At 38.3% G+C, this 24502-nt stretch overlaps 2 protein-coding genes across 2 annotated transcripts; both read left to right on the top strand.

The window, feature by feature from the left end:
* The first annotated feature begins 1683 nt into the window (after nucleotides 1–1683).
* On the top strand, nucleotides 1684–16351 carry LOC139128429 (uncharacterized). Its single transcript, XM_070694197.1, has 4 exons — nucleotides 1684–2061; nucleotides 12924–13340; nucleotides 13840–13962; nucleotides 15087–16351. Exons 1-4 carry the CDS (start codon nucleotides 1977–1979, stop codon nucleotides 15491–15493), a joined length of 1032 nt encoding a protein of 343 aa, XP_070550298.1. The 5' UTR covers nucleotides 1684–1976; the 3' UTR covers nucleotides 15494–16351.
* A 2908-nt stretch (nucleotides 16352–19259) lies between these two features.
* Nucleotides 19260–22080, top strand: LOC139128436 (kin of IRRE-like protein 1). Its single transcript, XM_070694205.1, has one exon. The coding sequence runs from the start codon at nucleotides 19352–19354 to the stop codon at nucleotides 21008–21010; it is 1659 nt and encodes a 552-aa protein (XP_070550306.1). The 5' UTR covers nucleotides 19260–19351; the 3' UTR covers nucleotides 21011–22080.
* The last annotated feature ends 2422 nt before the right edge of the window (nucleotides 22081–24502 follow it).

Raw genomic sequence — 24502 nt, 5'->3', positions numbered from 1 at the left:
TTGCCTCGTTGCTTGTTCAATGCTTATTGGTATCGGTGTTTATAAACCTTTTGATTGGACACTTTTGATTGACACCTATCCATCACATGACTACTTAAATAACTTTTGTAATAAGCATAAAATTATTATAAATAAAATTATGTATTGTGTTCAATAGAAATTAAGACAATCGTTGGAACATTGTTGTTAGATATGTAAATTGCGATTTATTGACAACACTCGACATTGCAAATCAAATGATCATCTCGACACGATACATGTGTCAATGATGGTTTCTTTTACATTTTCGTTAATTAAGAATCTATCATCAGGGTTTTTAGCTCATATTTGGTTTTATATATAAATACCAAAAAGAGCTTATATGATGAGTCTAAGTGGCGTCTGTATATTTGTGGGTATGTGCGGATGTATGTCCGTCACACACAAAGGCTCCCATACCGCCAAAGCTACCGTCTCAGTATTTGGTGTATAGGTAGATGTAGGGGTTGAGATGTGAATTTGTTCAAATGAACACATCAGTGTCAAAAATGTGCAAATGAGGTAAGAAAAAGCGAAATTCTGAAACAGGCTTGAAACAATCTTACTCCACTGACTTGAGTCATTTCCTGTCATTGTTTATGAACTGTTACATATTAACAGACCTGCTCAAACCATAGACAGTAGAGGGGAGGAAGACCGTCTATGGTCAAACTAAGGGGGGCTAGCTGCCTTTCTGCTATGCATGTTGCTAAGGTTGACCTCCAGTACCTAAAGTTTCAGACCTTAATTACTTTTGTCATTCTTGTTTTTCTGGTTTAAATATTTCTTGTTGTTTTTCTGGTTGTACTGTGCAGAAATCATTGTCATAACATCAACGTAGAATTTTCCTGCACTGAACAGATAGAAACAACATTTATTGTTGATCTTTGGTACCCATACTGGTATGTACCAATTCTGATCAAATTTGAGCGACACCGTATAATTGCGGTATTTTTTTAAAATTTGCAAACAAGGCTTTTACGTTCGTTTTCAAGGACAAGTTGGATGTACTCGACAGGCACACATAGTTTCCTGGCTACCAACATATTCTTGCTAGCGCTAATCGCATTTGTAGGTTTGTTGTGATCTGGCGTCTTCCGTACTGTTTTTGGTAACTGATGTCTGAAATAGTGGAAAAATTTCTGTTGTTTTTGCATACGTTTACTGTTGCAGATTTTTGGTACGGGTTAGCCTAATAACGTAACTTCGATTTCTGTAGACACTATCGCGATGATGATATGGGAGATCTTTTTTCGCAATTTCTGGACGTCCTATAAAACCTATTTAAATATTAACTTGGGTATATCAATGCCAGAGTATGATATAATTTCGAATTAACACCATTAATATATATTCCTCGTCAATACACACAAAGATTCGACATTTGCGCTGCAAAGTGTGATCACCAACTCACTGTAAGATACTGAGTAAAACTATGCAAACAAGCAAACAGTCTTCGTAATTAAAACAAGGAATTTCGGATGCATTTACAGGACGTATGTCGTGTTTATTTATTGTTTTAATTTGTTAATCAAGAAATATGTTAAAGTGCTATACATATTACAGTATACTGCGATATAGCTACACTGTTTCATAGCTCACTTAGAGGGCCTTTGTTCATTTCGGACCCTCTAACCAGATAATTCACTCGGATCTGGAAAATTCAGCTTTGACTCCGGGCTACATGGTATAAGCAGTGTTACTCTTGGTCCCGTGATAAGTGTCCGCATCAAGATTATTTTTATGTGTGTTTATTCGGTCTGTAGTTTGTTTCGTACGAGTCATAGACGGCAAATAATCATGGAAGAGGACATCAGTGTCTGATGCAGCTCGGTGTGTACACACACTGATACAAACAAATGCGATAATCTGCTGGAAGATGACTTATCAACGTTGGGAACGGTGACACGTTGAAGCTTGCTTGAGACAGACAAGGAGAACAGGCTTTGACGTGCAGAATGGCGGCAGTCAGGTTCAAAAAAGTGTGTGTTTTGGTGGTGTTCACCTTTGCCTGTCACCCGTGTGCAGCAAGTAATCGAGAAGGCAAGTATATTAGAGCGATAAAGTCCAGGGGCAACTTTGCTGCCGGGCTTTGCTGTAATTGTGTAGGAATGACTTGACATCTGCGTAGACTGATTATTTGTTCTTATCGTTGAAAGACGACTATTTCGTACATGCCAGCTGTCGTATACTTTCTTTGAAACAAGAATTTTATTTGTAGAACTCACGAAACTAAACGACCCTTTTTAGCAAGTTTATGCTCCGAATACAGTCTCGACACGACATCATACCGCCGTGTCCGTACCGCTTTAAGTTTCAGCACGCGTGTATTTAATTGAAGTGGCATGCCCACGTGAAAACTCAATCAGATTGACGTTATACACCAAACGTTTGAAAGATATGTGCATGGTTCAGCAGGATTTTCTTTGATACAGCTGCCGACCAACAGCTGACAAAGCAAGTCGAGATGTCTACGTATCAAATCACATTTTCAGCCACTGGTTTGAGATAATTACCGTCCAATATTGTCGTCTGAGCCTGTCTCACACACGTCAATGTACTTATACAGCAAAGACCTGAAGATCATGCAGTCGTCTCTGCCTCACTTTAACAAGGGTCATTAAACGTCTAGGCTATCAGCACATACTTGGTTAATACAGATCGCCATCCTTGTCATTATCCATTGCACTACACTTTGGCAGGTGAACAGAATGTACAATACTAGTAGTACTAGTAGTACACAGTAGTACTAGTGTTAGCAAGGTCACGGAAAAAAACTTGTAGACTTTGCTGTTATTATGACGCTTGGACCGGTTCGCTGATATTTTACAAGGTTCCCCGGAGATCGGCCTTCGAATAGGCAGATGACATACAGACGGAGAAGTTTGTATATATATTCGTTGGAATTCAGAGATACCAGATGTGTTGGTCGCGTGAGGTCTTGACGTCATTTTTCCACTAAAAATTCTCGAAACCGTGACTTTTGTAAAACAGTGGGAGTGTAACGATATATTGATGTGTTGAAACATCGAAGCCCTTTGGTTAAAAAAGTAACATAATGATTGTATACTTTAAAATGGGCCGTCCTAATGACACTTAAGTCAGTGAAAACATGAACTTGTGTGATGGACGAAACTGTGTCAACTGAAAAGGCCTTATACACATTGTCTGAAATTTACATCGTTTTATAAATATTTTATCAATATGTAAATGAGGAGTCCATTTTCACCTGATAATTTATCATTATTTCAACGTCAATGATGAGACTTGGCCATTGTGTACGTATGATTCGACATTTGTTTCAAACAACTGTATTCCAGACCCTAGTTTCTTTCATCGAGCTTGGCCCTGTATAGTTTAATTTACATCCATGGTGAAAACCGATACAGATATAAACAAGGAGATTTCGGTCAACAAGCAGTCGACACACAAACGTCACGGGAACAGTTTAGTAGCAGCAAACTGGGATAGTCAACTTGTCGAGGCCCGCCTAGCCAATAATCCTGAGTGCCTGGTCCCAAAGTCTCTGACATACATGCCTCGACTCTCAGCTGTTGAACTCGTTCACATGTATTGTTGGTTGTATTCCCGTAGAGATTAAAATTATAGCCTGATAAGCTTTGAGTGTGAACTTATAGTGTGTTTTTTCATCCTTGAAGGAGATCTTGTTGACGTCACATACCGGCTAAATGACAGCATGCATTTTCGTTTATTACCTTCACGCATGGTACGCAAAGGGGCCGGGGCCATCGAGAGATACACACGCTTTAAACCTGATTGAACGTAAAATTGTACCAGTATTGATGAACAAATTTGAACTAAAATAGCGTCAAACTCTATCATGTTGATGTGCTGCCAACAGTGGATACTTTTATTGTTCGAGTCATTTGGTGACATCTTGTTCCTACAACACCAAATTCCAATAACACATGCTGTGTAATATAACACGATAAAGTTGCTATCCTTCTACGTGTTCGATTAGTATGGAAATATTTCAGTACGACTGAAGAAAATAAATTTTTGACAATGTCCTTGGCAAAACTCATTGTTTATCTTCCAAATGACAGAAAACTATACGACGCGATGGTTAGTTAATCTTGTATACAGTGTGCATTGAAACCCAAAGTCTTCTTTTTTTAGTTTCAGCAAAGACAAGAAAGGAATGCTACGAACCCTGTACATTGCTGGTCGGTACATTTGCTGAGCCATCATCATATGAATTCGTTATATTTTAATGAAAGGCATTCGATAGCAATATAATGTAGTACGATGTAGTACAATATACATATTCGAGCGAATCAGCGAATCAAACAGTATCTATTGATAAAACACCAACAGCTAGGATATGGAATTTCTTTCAGATGCTTGATTTTCTACCTTTAATGTAGTGTCAATTATAGAGAGAGATTTTTTTTATTCCATGGCAATGTTAAGTTTCAAATGTATGAATGGTTCTGGACCAGTATTTATTTCATTTATTCACTCACTGTTCATGATTACTATACACTCTCTACTGCTCTCAGGATAACGTAGTTTTCATTTCCGTGCCACTAAAGTGTAGAATTCATTACCGTCTGAAATCAGAGAACTATAAAAGTGTAAATAAATAAATAAATAAGCAAATAAAGAAATGAATAAATTTTATAATCCTCACATTTACGTCTTATAACTACATTTCCGTATTTGCCCAAAGCGATACGACTACCAAAGAGAAACGCATTTCAGTACAATTTTCAGTAATATCGATCAACACATAGCTACTGCGATTCAAAGCTCAATCATATCACCTTGACGGTAACCAACACTTTGCAGTGACTGAATACACTTGTACAAATAAAAAAAGGAACCTTTACCACTCCCTTATCGATGTAACACATGATATTTGAGTAAAAAATCTTAATCACATGGATTTAGAGATATCTGGTCAAGAAAATGATTCATGAGACTGGCATGCGAGAGCTGTATACATTCATCGACAGATGATTCCATCGCGATAATATCATAGACTTTGGATTTATTTTGTTACGCATCGGACTTGTTGACTATATGCAAATATTAAATTGGCATAGCTGTAAACACGTATGCTGCTTTCATTATCGTTTGCAGATTCCACGCCCTCAAAGTACAATACTCAATGTTAGTATCGTCGAAAGAATTGTCGACACAACTAAAATACATCTGTCAACGATAATGTTGGACAGAATATACGCATACTGACAAGTTGAACACTCCCAAATGATTTTAGAATTAGAACAAGAATCTTTTTTATTTACCAACAGAACAGAAATCATAGGAAACACATCAAAATTTAATGGCGAACGAAGCTTTAATTGAAGACAATAAGGCAGTTGCATTTTTGACAAAATGATGGGTGCAATAAACTTTTTAAAACAAACAGTCCCTGACTTCTGTGGAAATACTTTGCAATACCACAGAACCATGGAGGTAGAAACTAACTCCATGCCAAAAAGTAGTTTGCGCTCTTTGTAAACCAGACTGCAATTTGTACTACTTGAAATGTGTTAATGTTTGTTTATTTGTTTGTTTTTCAGTTTTTCTCTTAGGTCTTTTTTCGCCGGTATATCTTTCTAATTTTTACGTTAAACAATACTGCAAAATAGCAGAATTTGAAAAAATGGGTTTAAACCTAGGTTTTTCCGTTTGTTGCTTTGATTAACTTCCGAAACAACCTTTTGTAATCTGCGAAATATGAGGAGTGACAAGCTGAGATCTTGCCAGTTAAACACCGAAAGCTGGACGGTTGACATTCCATCGTTGAGATTACTTTCAGAAGAGAATGATTTTCGTTTGATTCTGTCCTAAGTCACTAAATAGCCGCCTTTACAGGTCGAGACCATACCAGCCTTTAACTCGCAAAATTAGTTAAAATTTTGAAGGAAGATGCTGATGAAGATGCTGATTATATATATCTACTAACTTGATCAGCAATTTCATCCGAGACATTGATTTGCATTCAGAATGAAATACTTAAATTTGTTTTGCTGTAAAGTTTAAAGACGACTGTAATCGAAAACTGCATTAACAAGGCGTAAAACCCTATCGATCTTAAAATTACATTTGCATGTTCAGAAAATGTTGGATCTCTTAGGTAAACGTTAAATCCATACCTACTGAACAGGTCTCTTTATTACTGAAAAGAAAAACGAGGGCAATATTTAATTATCTTTCATCATAGATGTTGCAATTTAAAGTCACACTTTTGCAGTGCAGACTGCAATTTATTACTTAAAATGTTCGTATTGGAGATATTTGCACTATACTCCAGCTATTAAAACACCGAATAATATATCACAGATATATTATTAAAGGAGGGACATTGTCAATTCCTCGCAAAATCATAATGCAGAATACCTAAATAGCCCCAAATTTACATATCCGAAATTGTCATACGTGTGACGTCACTATGCCAGATTCCAGTAGACCACTGAGACGCCGTGTCAGCGTAGATGACAAAGCTCCTACAAGAAGTGACAGGGACAAACTGACAAGCAAGCCTCAGCGACGTCGCATATGTCGTTGACGTCACGTGACAAGGACTTGCTAATCGGCCGGCTGCGGTGCATAAGTGTGTTCTTCGGTGACACATTTCAAAGTGCAGGCTCAACTTTCACTAGAAGTGACTTTACTCACAGATCAAGAGGTGATTCTCGTTACGTTTGCCTCTTCATCTCACTGGAGTATATTAATCTTACTCAATTTTGTTCACTGATTGAAAAGTCCGCACTAAAATTGCCGCAAGGCACAACAAATGACTGCTAAAAATAAAGTCATGAAGTCGATAAAACTTTTTAAAATGACGGTGGAATGAGGCATGTATGTGATATGGACTGTTATGTATTGTATAATCACAGTAAAATGACAAAATCCGATATGGTGATAGCATTTAATGTCCATTATGAACTCTTAACAACCTCAAACCATCTGGAAGTCTAAAACTTGTAGCCAATACTTTAAATATATTTAGAGTAGCTTGACCAGTGACAGTTAATTGCCATATATCATTTGTACACCCACGTATATATGTCATTCACCTTTAGTTATGAGCCAACAGTGAGTAGTAACGCTGTGATACCTTCAAAATTCTGCATTTTGCAATTCTTGGCTAATTCTTGACTTCCATCTTGTGTGGTAAGTGCAGCCCGCCAACAGATTGCTCTTGTTGTGCAGACAATTTTGCAGAAAGTCGAATGGACATTTTGGAGGGTGAAAACGGTCGGTCGAAGTACCGGGTATCACGGTAGCCAGACACTGACTTACGCCTACTCGGTTTATATTACGAAGCATAGCCAGACACGATTTGATATTCAGGGCCATGTACGCACAGTGTGATTTCACTGTCATAATGACGTCCTACTTCATAACAACACTCGTTGTCTGTTAACCTTTACTTCAAATTAACAACTGGGCTGCCGTGTTCTCCGCCAGAATATAAACACAGATCGCTTTTCTAGACACGCTTTTCTAATTTCGCCAACGCAAATATCCACAGCGCAGCCTGATGGCCTCGGTAAATTGGCCAAACAACGCATACCTTCGCTCACCAAACAGTGATACAAATATTCGTGTCGGATAGTTAGCACAGTGAGTTCCAAAGAATTATTAAGATTTTTTTCCAAATCATGAGTTGATACACCACACATTAGATGAACTCCATAAAGATATCTTTCCATTGCAACATCATCTTTTTCTTACCACTTGCTCATATGCGCAGCCTGTCAAGTAGTCAAGAAAGCATCGATCCATAGTGAATGAAGCGACTGTCTAATATCTATCTATTGCTTGTTATAAATGTAACTATTTCTAACGTTAGATTTATTAAAGTGATTTTTCACAGTCGCGTTTCTACATTTTCACATTTTCATTTTTTTTGTCAAGACTTCCCAGCTGCTGCCTGTCAACTCTGGCAAGAGGTTATCGCTAGTGGCACACCCCCTGTTGTTGCTTCATTTGACCCTTAACCCTGGATGTTAATCCTCATGAAAATAACGACATACAAATATCCATCGGAAAGCCTGTTGTTCAGACATACCGCGTGTGCATTTCCGAAGCTTTTTTTGAAAAAAAAGTAACTTTGTCATAACCCTCCAAGTCCGGATCCATACCAAAAAAAATCTATGGTATAAAGACTGCTCTACCCAAAAAATATATATATAATCTTCATCTTAACCATTATTAGTAAACTTCGTCACCCAGAAGTTCAGAAACCAAACAAGATGGCGTAGCAGAAATAAAACAAACTAAATGCAATTTAAAAGTTTTTATGGAAGGAAAATGATGACAGTAAACGCAGACAACTGATCATTTTTTTCTAGCAGAATGTTATTGATTGCATATTCAGGCTACTATGACCTGCCAGACCGAATGATCTTCATTCTATTTCTGCTACCCTGTCTTTGCTGTTCTTAATTGACATTGACAGACTGACTGCTCCGATCAACGTATATGTCATTCTGTGTATACAAACAGCTAACGATTTAGAAACACCGCTGTCTGTAGGACCTCTGCTTTTTCATGAACCGTGGAAACACAGAGCTACTTGACAATGATGTAGTCTCCATTGATATTTGCGGACCCAATTTAGTGATAGCGATGGGGATATTTGTGCCGACATAGTTCTCCATGGATATGCGCAGACTTAAATGCGGTGATCCCAATGGATACGCACTGACCAAGTTTGGCGATCTCCATGGATACATACTTACCCAATAGTGATCTCCATGGTTACGTGCTGACCTGATCTATATGATCCCCATGAACACTCCCTGTCATCAAGACTCACTGTACTTAAAATGAATACTTTGCGGTCTAACAACCTGCAAATGTCATGTACATCATTGATGGTAATCTTTGTCTTTGTATCAAATCAAGTTAATGTCTCGTCGGAAATACCTAGTAGAAATATTTCCGCATTAAAATACCACATATCAAGAAGACGCAGATGACATTGACTCAAAATCATTGAAAAAATAATCCCTTACGAACATTAACCCCAAGGAGCTCTTCTCACGTGTGGTCACAGTGTTACCTCGAAGATTGAGCTCCCCTCCTGCCGTATGTGGCTGTCTATCACATACCGCACAATACTTGAGATATCCCATGGTGCACTTTCATTTGTACTATTGGAGAATCCTCAGTGAAGTCTGGAATGTGTAGATAAATTTGCAGAGTTGATTTACTAATTTTGAAAACGTACCTTCAGGCACGCCATTTTCTTGAATTTCCATTTCGAATAATTTCGAAAAATATGTTTGATGGAGACACTAGATAGCGTTTTTGTAAAATTTCCCAACTGTTGTGTCCTAAGCCATACAGTGTATTTACTGTAAATGAAAGTAGGTAGACAAGTTGCGGCTGTTTCGTTAAACAAAAGGAATATATTGATAAATGTAATGTTTACTATACTTTTAAGAGTCAATAGATTATAGGTGTATCATGGTGTGTCTTTCCAGCAAGGTGAGACTTTGTGGAACGACATGGCGGTATATCGGTCTATAACGCAAGAATAAGACGTCATCGATAAGACCTATTAAAGACTCGGGAACTTTCCATCCAGTCATAATATTGTCACATGTAGCTGCAACTGAGCGGATAAAAAAAACATAATTCAGTCAATTGATTGTCTACGTGTTACTGAATTGCTGTGTCACAAAATTTCTGAAGTTCACTGAGAAAGAAGATTTCAAAGATCCAGACCTATCTTATGTCCCTACAGAAAAGTAGCTTTGCCATTTTGTTTCCGAACTGTTCACATTTTGCCTTTGCATTTTGAATTCATGAAATACGTCACTGTACTAGCTGTCCCTGCACCAAGCATTACGTCATTGATTAGCGTGCAGTTTCTGATAAACCATGACTGTTCAGGCTTCAACCGTTGCGAGATTGTAGTGTCTCAATGCGATGGTTGTACTGTACACTGATACACAATTGGCTGTGAATACTGGTAGTGCAAGGGCACGCCCTCCTTATTTTGTCTCATAGAGAGGACATAGATCCTGAAAAGAGGGTCTGTGCAGGGTGGCTGTTGTATGGCAGACTGTGCCAGGTCATGACAGTTTCATGACAAAGTTAATGAATGTCTGAAAGCGATTTACAGACTTTTCAAAACCGTGGTTAGTTGAAAATGGAGCAAAGTTTTAAAATTCTTAGTAAAAATAACATGCAACCTTGTCAAAGTTTAAATTTGGCTTACTCGCATGCATATTAGCCTTGGATAGGTGTTTTATTAAACTGGTGTACAACGTGAGTCTCTTTCACTGACAGCGTAAACCTGTAGACGGAGCATGCAATAAAGATGTTATCGTGAAATTAATTTTTCTGTTTCATACTGTCACAGCTGAAGTAACATTATTATGTCTGCATAACCATGCCCTAGAATATTTCAGTGTTTAATGTTGTGACCGGAATGATTTTCGTGCCGTGAAGCTGTGAAGTGTACAGTGTAGTTCGTTTTAAAGAATGCAGCGAAAAAGAACATTGCTATCGTCGCTATGGTCACCATAGTCCAACAAACCACTATGCAAGCCGTGATGCATCGGCAGGTTTATGGCACGAAGATTTATTGACAACGATACTCGAGGTCACAATTCACTACAAGGTTCAAATTAGTATCTCTGTGGCTCGCTGCTGGAAGGAAGCTTAATCGTGTCGACGTTATTAAAAGAAAATGTAGAGTAAGCTGGATTAAGCGTGTTAACCTTTAGAGTACTTGAACCTTCAGAGTTCTACCATTATATTTTTAATCATAGCGACAGACGCTCACAAAAACCTTTCTTCAGCTGTTCAAAATCTGAGGAAAAATAAACCCAAAAGACAGAAAGTTGATATTCTAAGTGAGGATTTCTTATAAAAATCGCGGATTTGGATAGTTGGATATTTTAAATATGGTAGTTATTATGAAAATTCAATATCAGTTTGTTCCCATGTTTTTGAGTGATGCGTGTTGGGAAATAAAATACTAGAAATACAAGTGCCGAAAGTGGACTGGATGAATTAAATCAGCCAGGGCTAATTTAGTTCTTCAAGTAACAATGTCTTTAATTTGGATAAACTAAACACGATTATAGATTGATAGGGTTGAACTGCTGACAAATCAAAGGTGGTATGTTACGTTCTTGGAAGTCCGTTGATGCCTGAAATTCCACTGCGGTCAGGTCATTTGCCCACGCCTCGGGACACATCTGCCATCACTTACTGTGAAAGACATAATGAAGTTGTGAAAGCGATGCGGTCTGGAATGGTAATTTGAGGCGGGGGGGGGGGGGGGGGGGCTGCGTGTACCGCATTCACTCCTAGTCAGATGTTATGCAGATATGGTGATAAAGAAACAATTAAAACCATTACAATGTAAAACAGAGAATGAAAATTCAATTCCATAACTCAGTTGCCATAATGGAGTGAATCAAAACGCATCGGAAAGTATTCATTATTTATCCCATGTATTAATGGGTAACAGTCCACAACAATTATTTCTTCCGTCGTAAAACTTCACAGAGCCGAAGTTACACACTGGTAGCTGGGCCTGCATACTTGCGGCGAATATAAAAATCAGCGAGGTCCCAACAGTTGTGACCGCAGTAAATTGAGGCAAAACAGACTTTGAAAACATAACTGAGTGTTGACCACTGGTTTAGATTAAGTCTGGCATCTACAAAGAAGACTTTTAGGGAATCACATCAGATTCTAAAGTTTTCCCGTCCTTGAAAAACCTGAAATGTATTATATGGAAGTTGCTTTGTTATATGGCTGATAGGTGTATCAAAATGGAGCGGAGCATAAATTAAAAATAAAGCTCTAAAGATAAGCAGTCATTGGTCAGAAGAAGTATTCTGTATCCTCGCATGTCTGTTGGCCGAGTTCAAAATCATGCTTTCTGACATAATAGGTAACAATCTTCAAACTAATATGACTGTTTCGTTCATGCTATAAAATATTAATCGTTTACTTTGGTTCAAGCGTAGCGTCTCAATCCCTCTGATTGAAAAAGGCTCAAATTAAAAACCTTCATTGAGTGCAAATTTAGACATACACGTTAACGAAAGATAGTCACGTTCTCGCCACGCGGGTCAACCAATTGCAGAAACAGTGAAACCCTTGTGACATCAGAGGTGATTTTTCCCCAAGAGATAAAACAAGTACAGAATTTGATGTACACAGACTTGTTTATCCCTTCAGGCGAAATTATTTTAATTGCCAATAGCGGCTACCAACAAGGTTACTGCTTGCGAAAAATGGTGTTTGAAAGTAGGGCGAAAGGCGTCGAAAGATGAGCGGGCATTTTTTCTCTATCAATGGGCAGGGATAAGTATGGGTATAATAGTAAAACCGCTCGACAGACAGCTTGGATGTAGACTCTGAGTTGATTTCCTTCTTTTGTTGGGTGTAATAGTTGGAAGGGGAAGAAGCGGGGAGAGGAATTGGAGCCATTTGTTTTGGTAGATGGCCAGCAGAGAGTTTACCTGGTGTGGGATTGATGGGCGGGATTGGAAATTTTTCAAATGGACGGCGGAGAACAGTTTTGAACTGCTTTCAATTTTCCCTCCATATTGTAAATTCATTCAAAAACGCTTTAGAGTGTTCCTAGAAATTGTTGGCTTTGGCAGGCTCTTTCATTCGATAAACTCCGTAGCACTTGAAGAAAAACAAACTGAAAGAAAAATCAAGACACAGAACCTGAAGGGTATGGGCAAGTCATTTTGCTAACCTCATAGTATCATGTTACTTGATTTTACTTTTGTGGAATTTCCATGAATCAAACGTACACACTGACGTAAACTTGACAACAGCAGCGAAATAAGGATGAAAAGTGAGAAAATAGAGATGACTTGACATGGTCATATGCCTCTGAATTGTCCTAACCATTGCTCTTGTGTTGATTTGGTCTGCAGTGAGAATGTACGGTAAAGACGAATCCAGTCACTGTGGTACATACAAAATACAAACCGGCGGAATCATAGTCGCCGAAGACGATGGAAGTATGGCCAGCTTCTTTAAGTACGACTGTACCATATCATTCAGAACAGGAGACGAATGGAAGATAAATCTAAGATTTGAACACTTCAGTGTCATTTCCAACGACCCGAGGACTTGTGGAAACCATAGACTAGAAATTTACGACGGTTTTAACAACACCGATGACCCTTTGACAAAACCTGGTGGACTGTGTTCGGATCCTCTCCTTGGAAATCAAACTGTTCCCGGACCAATCAACACAACAACCAATGGGATCACACTACGATTGAGGAGAAGCACAGCACCACTTGCCGTGTTCAGAATCATTTTTACTTCGTTTCATAGTGTTGCAGGTGAGTGACAGTAACACTTTTTTCAATTCAAAATGTTGTTTGTGTCATCAAAAGTAAGCTGTCACACCAAAGTCTACAAACAGTGGTCACGTCACTCTAGATCACATGATGTAACATACATTGATGCCATGATGTATTGTCATATTTATTTTCTTCTTGTTGGACTCAGTAATATTTTGATCATCACAACTGTGTTTTGTTAACTCTTGTTACTTATTGTACATTTTTGAATTTTATTCAATTCGTGAATTTATGAATGCATTTATTTGGTGTAATAAAATTCAAATTGAAATTGTCACACCGCTTTGTAATAGTCAGCAGCGACAAAATACCCAGAAAGGAGAAATTGTCGTAAGTGCACCAATACGTGCAGGCAGTTTGTATATTTTGATATAAATAGGTATCGTTCCAAAGAATTTTATCCAACACAGATAACCTAAGCAGTTCTGTTCGTCATTAGTTGAAGTTTCTCATTAATGTTGGTTTCACACTCTTGCAGAAGGATATTGTTTTCCTTGTTTTAACAACAGTGGCATGTGTATACACCATAGTCTGACATGTGATGGCGTTGACAACTGTATCGATGCCGCCGATGAAGATGATTTGGAAGGCCCGTGCAGAGGTAACTATATCAGTAAACAAAGTCTAGTATGATTCCATCCGGGGTGAGAAACACGCCGAACTGATGCGCCCATGTTTGTTGACACTGACTCCCACTCTGAAATACGCCGAACTGGTGTGCCCATGTTTGTTAACACTGGCTCCCACTCTGGTATGGCTGTTGATGTTCAGTCTCCCTGAAATCTATCATAAATACTCATAGTCATTCTCTTTGCTGCGTAATTTTTCAGTAAGGCTTGTTATTGTATTTAATGATCATTCTCCATCGGTTTGATGTTTTGCATTTCGAGAATAGAACAAAGTAGTGTTGCCAATGGTCTCTGTGCCTTGTTTCTGGAAAGCCTTTCTCCCTTTCATCAAAGATGCGTTCTGCAAATATTCTGTCTTTTATTCCAATGATCGATTCTAGAAACGACGATGAAGGTTTCGCAGACGATAGATTTGTACGTTTATGTCAGATAAATTATTGGCATTGTAGCAAGGATACTTATGTGTGTTATGAAAACCTCTAAACTCCATATTTGTGTATGTGTGTCAGACATCCGGGCACTTTGTATAAACATTCCGCGAATAAGACCCAAACAATATATTAAATTTAACTTCTGCTTGACCGTGTTAAGTAAACATTCCTTGAACGTGTTTTATTCGTCTAAAGGGATCGAATGGCGTCACAAATCGACAATATTTACCATCCCCTATGACAACCGCTCGGGATCCTAGCACTAACTTAAATATAGACATCTAAGTGTCGGGCGATAGGCATTTTTTCTGTTAACTACAACGAGAAACCAGGACTTATTTTCTTTTGCATTCTGTTCTGTCTGTACCTATGTTACTTGCCCCTTCTTTTTTTGAAAACATGCTTCACGTCCCAGGTTAGAGCAGTTACGGGGTCAATGAAGGCATAACTATTTTTATCAGGGGCTACTTCTTGTTGTTTTGTTTTCTTCTTCTTATGTCTTGGTATTGTGAAGTAATATCAATCAATTTGATGCATGTAAATTAGACTACAAGTACTTGCAAGAGTTCATACTGCACGATATCAAAACATATATGACATTTTCGCCGTTTATACATCACACACCGTCACACAATGTCTCCTTTTCCTTTCTTTATTATTTTCAGACGATTTATACGCGGTAGTTGACCTGTCAAAAGTCAGGCTGATGATAATTGTCGGCGTCGGAGTTGTTTTAAGTATTGGTGTCATATTGGTCACGGCCATCATCATCGGCTATTTCTTTTGGAGGACAAAAATGAAGGCCGAGGAAGAGCTGCATGATGGGATGTCAATTGAAAGTATTTATTCCGGTGCATCAGAATCGACAAGTCATCCACGCTTGAACAGCGTTTCGTCGCGAGCGATGTACTTGGCTCGCAGTACAGCTGGGGAAGCCGACAGTTCAAATTATTCGACCCCTGTCTTGGAACGTGGCGGCCATGCTCTGACAAATGGAAGTGCAGTTAAGACAGAAGAGAATATAGAACTTCGTGAGAATATACGACCAGAGGATGATCAAAGGACCGAGTGACATCATCTTTTGGATTAAATGGTTGAGTTTAAAGATTATGACATTTATACGGGCCAACCACGTGTTCTACTCATAATTCTAACAACTCAAATATTATTTTCTTTATGATGGACACAAAAACCGAAAATAGTATTCCGTAAACGGACGAGGAAATTAAGAAGAGGCAGTGATACAGACGATATCCAGACACTGCTGTAGTTTCTGAGTAAAAACAAAAGTTTTCTCAGAGCCAATTTCAGGGGCGGGCTCTGTGATGACTAGATAACCTCATGTGAATTGCTTTTTCGGGCAAATAATGTCATTTACAATAGACACTGGCATTTCAGAATTGTTAATTTTACATAGTTACCCTCTACTTCAGTGGGGCGACAAAGAAATTCGAGTTTGTGTTTCCGTTAACTAAGAAGAGAACTGTTGACCATGACCTGATATCAAACTTTGATATGCTGCTAATCTAGTTCGTGTAACGCTAGAAGGCCGTTCTTACTTCACGACTATATGTCAAGTAAATGTTGACTTTCAGATTCATTAACGCGGTAAAATTTTGACCAGTATTTACATTTGACACATATACAAATCGACAGTTCGCGTTAAGAATGGAGTCAACTATACTATAAATGGAGCAAATATGACAGACACACATCAAAAATCAGCTGGGGTTAATTCATGACCCCATTTTAGACCGTTTTAAGTCAAACCTATAACCTAATTTTAGTTCATATAATTTTTATTTTCGTTTTATTTATTTTATTCTCGTCAACAGCGCCAGTTGGCAGCCACTTACAGAAAAGTTAAAATATGAAATACAAAATGTAAATCTAATAAAAGGCAAAAATTGAAAATGAAGAAAGTACATACAAGAAACATACAACGGGACGTCACATAGACACGACCGAAACTTATTTGTACTCCCGAAAATAAAACAATTACAACTAGAGCACTCCCTATATTTTACATACATGTGTGCATTAAAGACCAACGTTTATTAAACACTTTAATTTGATCGATCTAAGTTCACCAAAACAAGTGCCAAGGAAGGTCATTCCCCTTCCAATGTTGGTTGACAGCCAGGGATCAACTTAACGGTTGTATGAACCGTCAAAACACTTTCCGTTCATTGTAGGATTTGTTTTCGTCCGCACAAATCATGTGAATACCTATTCCTAGTCGTGTGAGTCATCGCAATCATGTGACGCCATAGTCAGCAGAGACAAAAACAATTCCAGATAAACACGGATAGATGGCAGATACAAGAAATTGTTTTCTTATTTTCTTTATTTGTTCTGTATCTAAATTGGGTTCACTTTATCGAAATCTCGGCACAATTTACTGTTTGGCCTAATGCGTCTGAGTGTAAATGCATGTAATTGACACACCCAAAGGCAAAAAATCATTATTATCCGATATTGTAGTGTATTTACATTCATATTTATTGACATTTTATTGCTCCTTAAGACACTTTTCCAGCTTTAAATACACAAAAAGATTGTTTGGATGCCTTTTCCGTTCACATCTTGTGGAATTTGTCAGTTTTGCGCCTGTTTTAAGGCCAGTTATCGTTTCTGTAGCTCGCCACTGCTGCGCCATTACCGTTTCATCTGGAAAGGCCTTTGTTTCGCCCTGGTTTTCATTTGCCAAACTTTCAAAATACTCTAATCATAAACCCCACTCTCCAGGCTACTGTAACTACTTCAAATGTAAAATGTAATTTCATTATCTTCTTGTACTTTGAAAGTTTACGGGTATGATAGAAATTGTAGACATTTATTGCAAAATAATTAAAGGTACAAGCTATAAGCCAGTACAATGTATAAGCTAGTCTTTTTCGAGTTTTTTCATAAACATCAAAACGGACACGGATACATATAAACATTAAAATTATTAAAACGAACATTCGCTTATCAAAGTTCAAGGAGGGTCATCTACTATTGTTCATTTACCCCCCCCCCCCGGGAATCCAAAGAACAGATATGAGAAATATACAATCTCTTTCCGTCCAGAATAGATTGGTTTCCGTCCAGTCAAGATCAATGACTTCCGTCTTTTAGAAGTGCATGTGCATGTGATCGCTCCTGTACATAGCAAAGGAAGTTTGACAACAATGGCGATCTCGATTGTCAGAATTCCGAAAACTTTGACTGTAAGATTATGCAAATAGTAATGAGCGATTCCCATTAGAATCAGTCATACTTACTCACTTTTTTGTTCATCAGTCTTGAAATCGAAAAATAGTATAATACATGAGAAATTAGTGGTGAAATTGGCGTGAAAGTTTATCTTGTTTGACTCATCTTACCAAAGGGAGAAACGACAGTGTTTCCACGCACGACTTATGACTGTAATATATTTGGAGGGAAGCGTATATATCATATCTGAGTTTTAAAAGAAATTGACATTTTCCTGCGTTTCATGCTCACATGACCTCGCTGTCTTTAAATTTTCTGTTCTCTCATAATTACACCCAACGGGATTTGAACTTGTAGCAAATAGCAGTGCTAATCGAGGTGATGTTCAACCGATGAAATTGTAGTCTTATACTGGGGCCGCACACATAACGCTACATTCAAAACACATCGGGACCGGGAGAATCGAAAGGGGTGCCTAAAACTAGTGCAGATCGTGCGTGTCCGAGTCGAAGGCGTGTAATCTGTTTGGAATAGACAAGCCAGAGGGAAGTAAATTCTATGGTTTCAAAGAAGCTGATTCTTTCAATTCTGAAAGTTATCTCCTTCAGGCCAAGCAAAACATTATGTGTCATTGAAACCCCCTCCAAAATCTTCTATCAGTCTGTGTTTTGCAGAAAATGTATGATGTTAAGAGAAAGAAAAGTTCTCAATGAGTGTAGAATTATATAAAACACAGAAGATATCTATGTTTGAATACATTTACCTGATCTATACGATGACAATCTCTTTAACCACTCACGTGACTTTCAATGTTTGCGTTTATTGCGCAAAATCAACCTTGAATTTATTATACTGATTCTTTACACACTGATATCTAAAGTTTGTGTTGCAGTCACAAATGCTCAATACTTTAAGTAAAATTATTGTAGCAAAGTATCCAGTACTTGAATGAGTCATGAGGTACACGCATGTTCTGGAGAAGAAAATAAATGTGTTCACTTTGAATTCTGTTCATTTTCCCGCTATTTAGTCCCTTGTTATAGTTTGATGTAATTGACATCATTTGGTTACTTGTAGGGGGGACACCCAACAGATTCGACAGCGGGTCCGGGGAGGGGATAACTGCCTAGGCCTTGCAAATACTTCGCCAGCCACTTGGGGGGAAGTTCTGTACAAAGTTCTGCTTTGCAAGTTTGGTTCACTGTTTTTTAGAAACATTTGGTTTTAAATAAATGGTCCATAGTGTATCTGAGGTAGCTGTTACAGTACGAGTTTCAAATGAATTCACAGCGTATCGTATTGTGCATCAAATATCAGTATGGACTGATTGTCAAATTATCCAAATATGTCCGACTTTTAATTCACAGGCAAAATATGCTCACGTCATGTTATAATAAAAGTAGTGTTACTTCTCTGAGCCTTATTTTTTCGACAAGAGAATTCATGTTAGAATTGTCATGGTCGTCCTGTCAGCAGTTCAGCGGTTATCCTCTCGCCAAAGTACAACTTTGCATTCACCATTGTGAACAGAGTCACGTGGCTTCCTGGGTGACGTCATAAAAGAATAAAAAACCAAGGATGAAGGAAATTGAAATCTTACTCCTCAATAGCATATTTCATAAACCCCGGTAAACCTTAACGAAGGACACAGTCAACTGAAAGCTTTCACAGACTAAACACCTGTCTCTGTACATACGTTTAGTGTGGGCGTTGTTCTGTCATTGACTGCGAAATGTTTGAAGGTCTGGTTCTTCCGCTGACTGTGGCATTGAATTTGGTATTCTACAGCGCTGTTCAATGCGAACCTATCTTCGTTGAACAACCCGAGGATGCAGATTTTACTGAGGGTACAAATGCCGTGCTCCACTGTAAAATTGACGGCATGATAGGAGACAAGTCTGAATACAGAGTGATTTGGCAGATGAACAATACAGAGGATAGCTACAAGTATATCCATGGCAGAGAGCGATACGTATATCAGGAACGTTACAACCAACAAGGGCAGCACAACTTAACTATCCACAACGTTGTGCCGAGAGACGCGGGACATTACAGGTGTTTGTTGTACAGTGGTTCTCATTTCATCATGTGGTCGAGGCTCGCTGCCGTGCAAGTCACACCGCCACAGTTTCGACAACATCCGGGACACAAAGTAGCGATCAAGGGCGATTCGGTGGTTCTGTCGTGCGAAATTGACAATTTAAACAGTGACATGTTCGTTGTTCATTGGATGAAAGGTGTTTACACAATTTCGCACGATCGTAGGATTTTGAATCCGACTATGCTTGGTATACCGAACATTAAATCCCGTTATCACGTACGCGGTGAGGTCGGCTCTGGGGTCTTCGATTTAGAAATTCAGGAAGTCAAGCAAGAAGATTCAGGAAACTTCACCTGCGTAATTTACCGGCGGAACGAACCATATTATGCAACGAAGTCGGACACTGTAACTGTTTCTGTCGTCTCTGCCCCTCGTATTTATCCATCCTGTCATGTTTTAAATCCACGTGACTCATTTGTAGAGGGAAATGATATAGTTATAGCTTGTCTGTCTCGTAATTCCGGGGACGGAGTTCAGTTATTTTGGAGAAAAGATGGCGAAGATAAAAAGGGGTCTTTGATTCGTCCTGATAGAGTAGATGTGCTGGATACGTGGTCGCTATCAGCAAATGATGACGGAGCTTACATTTCCTGTGTTGAGGAGCACTTTAACCTGGATAAGGATAAACTTTGCACCATTGGACCAATTGATGTGAAATTTTCACCGATTGTCTCACTGTCGCGTATTTCAGATAAAGGGCAAGTCGCTGATAATCTCACGTTTACGTGTTCCGCCAAGGCGAACCCAACTGTGTTAGATTACACCTGGCACGTTAACCACAAACCGGTGTCTGAGGCCTTACTTCATGGGCAATACGACATTCTTGAGAAGTCTGATCGACAAATACTGAAACTTCGTGTTAATTTGAAGGATTACACTAATTTCCATATTGGTTGCCAAGCAACAAATATGGTTGGAACTTCAGCCGCTGTGTCAACAATCAAGTTAGACGGAGAAGAGACGGAACACGCAACAGAAGTTGATACCAGTATGATTTCAGAGAGCGGTGCCAACCATCAGGTCGGAATTGTTACCGATTCTCCAGACTGCATGTCGGTATCATTGGCGCTCACCGTAGCGTCGGCCATGTTTTTTCTCGGCGCTTTCTCCGTTATAGGCCTGCGCTGGTGTAGATCACGCTACAAGAGATACAGAGAAGGTGAGCAGATGACAAAGAGCAACGTTAACGTGAAGAAAAACAATGATATCGGTTTGAATACCAATCTGTGCGCATCGGGAAAAGAAAGCGGAAACAACACCGACAAATTCGTCAAAGTCGATAGCTACTGAGGAGGACAAAGACATTCGATTCAGTATACGACTACCAGTAAATAGTTTGAGAAATTACTTACAACGAACACATCTTTTCAGTGTAACCTTAATATTTTGCCTTATTGATGCTTATCGGTCCGAATAATGCATGATGCAGCTATGGCAAATTGCCTTAGTAAGCTTATGAGTATGAAATATATAGTAGTCTAAGTACATATCTACAAAAATAAAATTTATGTTTGTTTACAATCATCATATGCATAGGTTACACCGTAGATATGTTTGATCATATTTCTCGGTGTAATGCTGAAATGCAAACCAAAACTGACTTTTCTCGTTGCTATGTTTCGCTGCCATGTCATCGAGTAGTGTTACTGATTTGACCTTTCTTCAAGGCCTAGGGGGAAAGTCGTATAGTTCCAGCAACAAGGCGGCCAATGATGGTCGTAATATGTGCTTGATTTCATTCAGGAATTGGTGCGTATGCTTTTTATAACGAGAGGACTCTAGCACAAATTTTAGGTGAACGTTATCCACATTTTTTCTGACTGTACAACGCAGTCAGATTGTGTTGAATGTGCAAGCGATGTTGCTTGGCCGTGGCTGGAAGTGTAGCATATTGGTAAGACTATGAAAACTTCAATGTAAAATATATTTGCTTTAATAGTTGTGAGCGACTGCTAGAAGTTTAAGAATTGCAAAAATGTTTGAAGATATTATGAAGGAAACCACCAAGAAAACCACAAACGCATTTCATGTTCTTAGACGATCTGATGCATTTTGTAAAAAGTTTGCAGTTCGTTTTAGCTAACAAGACTCTATATTGAGTAAACCATTCATCAAACCAATTAGGATTTTTAGAAGTTCAACCGTCCGAGTCTTTCAGCATATACTTTAATAACACGGAAAGTTGCTGTTTTTTGTTTCATCACAAATCGTGAACAAATACTCTGACGAATCAAATCAGTGAAATAGTAAATTTAAATTTTAAACGTTCCTGCTCCAGTATAGAATGTACATGCTTATGATAATGAATAATGTTCATGACCACACAGGTACATGTTTGTAATAAAGTTCGTTCAGATAAATACCGTCTGCAATGTTGCATTATTTAAATACCTTTAATTATATTCTTTGGTTTAAAAAGTAATTTTACCAACTATAATGATTCATAACAGTTTCCTCATCGTGTGCACTCCCCATATGCATTAGATAAGCTTATTCAACCCCTAATATAGCTTTTCATGCTTTCACACACACACCTGTGCCACTGCCATCCCTGCGTTCTTCTGATGACATAGCGTAGAATTACGGCCAAATAAAGACATCTTCCAAATCCATCTTTGGCCAATCGGCTGCAAGTTCACATATCCGATCGACCCGGCCATACTATCGTCTATTCATATGCATGAATTCTACATTTTAGCTTAACTAGAATTGGGACTTACACACAACACGATTGGAACTAATTTGGGATAATTGGATTTTCATATTTGAAAATTTCTTGAAAGTGTTAGGTGCCGTATAGCTGAATGTTCCAATATTACAAATTACTCATAAAAACAAGTGTGTAATGTAAAAAGAAAAGCAGATGAGATCACATTTGTAGATTAAATCGGCATTACTTAAACCATCCAATTATACCAAATTAGTTCCAATCGTGTTACACATATATGCACAATATTACGATACTATATATTATTGGTAATTTTGCGTTGTGTCAACAAGCGTTGGGGTAACGACGTTTAGTTCTTTTGCAATTTCTTGTTTCCCGTTACCATCTACACGAGGCCGTAAAAGGGTAGGCGTATGCTCCACAGGGACTCCCTGCATGCTAACGCGATTATTTCAAAATTGTCAATGGTGTACATATCGCCATAGCTAGAATTATACTACGATTCAAACAAAAAATCACATAATCTCTCCATGACTAATTATTTGACGCAATATTTGGGTTCAATAGCTGTAACAATACTGAAATAAATAACTGTCAACAAAAGCTTGGGCTTTTGGCGAGAGCTTTTGTAAGACTATCCATTTCTTCCTGTCTTTTCTTTTTGAAATATGGCGGTAAAAGTTTAGTGTGTCCGCATAAGTATCAGAGAATGGTATGTCCTGACCTCTTGGTGTCATGACAACAAATCTTGGAAATCTATAGGTAATAGTTTTTAGTGTTGAGATTCAATGTTGAGCTTACAATCGGAATTACACAGTTAAAATATCAATATTCGACTCAAATGACAAAAAAGTGAGGGGGAATGTATAAAACCACAATGAAACAACCAACAATATATCAGCTTCCAAGACAAATTTAAAATGTTAAACTATCACCCTTACTCAATGCCATAGTATTAAAGAGGCCAATTTACAACTCATCGACACTTTATTCCTTTACTTTTAACAAAATTCCTCAATCGCTGGTGAATATACCTTCAAACAAAACACAATTTGCGATTGGAAATGAGGATCAGAAATTCTAAGTAGAGGGCGCTCTGTATAGGGCTTCAAGTGTCGACATATAAACTGCATACCAGGGGCATTCCAAAGCTTCACTAAATTAAAGCCCCAGTGCTGCTAACTTTCGATGGTTTTTTCATTATTTTTATTTTATAAATCAATTGCAACTTCTTATGCTACTCTCTGAAGGATGTTGAAACACCCACTATTTAGCTTGTCAACTTAGCGTCTATATGTGTAAAATGCATGAATATTGTTTACATTTGAATTCTAGTCCGGACCAGAAGTCAGTTTTCAACAATAACAATGCACTTTACAACCATAGGGGCTGAGTTGACAAGCTGGATACTGTGTATATCAACATTCTTTGGGGAGAAGAACAAGGAATTATGGTTCACATTCAAAATAAAAATGGTGAAATTATCATCAAAAGTTAGCAGCACTGGGGCTTTAAGTTAATACAATAAGTTCCGTTTTTCCTATCAGCCTTAGTGAACGGTATTCAAATCATCATCCGTCCATCCGATTTGTCTTTGTTAACTTAACTTGCTTCATGCCTTTGTAGAAAACTGAATATTTCGCAAATCACAAACTGTTACACAATTTTTAATCAGTCCGGTTTACGAAGTCTCTTAGCGATATCTGAGATAATCATGACTTTTAGGTATATTCAGTCCTACTTTCAATGAGTGCAGTGCAATTAATATGCTTAGTCCTTGATGATGTCTCACAATTGCAAAAATCAAAAGAATAGCGTTGATCGCGATTTCAGGTGTGTTACTAAATATAGCTGCACGCGCACGACATCGGACAAGGCTGCCTGAAATTCGGACAAATTTCGTTGTTGCATGGTCGGCTGTCATTGCAGCTTATCGTCTGAGTCATAAATTCATAAGAATTACTGTGACTTTTAGTAGCCTCTGTAACAATGGCAGGTTTTATTTTTGTCGTTTATGCGGAATATGCGGACAAATATTTATAAATGACGTCATTTGAGATCAGCGCTATTACAAGGAAATTGAGCACAGTAGTAACACTGCCTGAGACTTTCTG

Source organism: Ptychodera flava, unplaced genomic scaffold (assembly GCF_041260155.1).
Source record: "Ptychodera flava strain L36383 unplaced genomic scaffold, AS_Pfla_20210202 Scaffold_53__1_contigs__length_892398_pilon, whole genome shotgun sequence".
Classification (NCBI taxonomy): domain Eukaryota; kingdom Metazoa; phylum Hemichordata; class Enteropneusta; family Ptychoderidae; genus Ptychodera; species Ptychodera flava.
The sequence above is the reverse complement of the archived record's forward strand: the minus strand, read 5'-3'. Positions and strand labels throughout refer to the sequence as shown.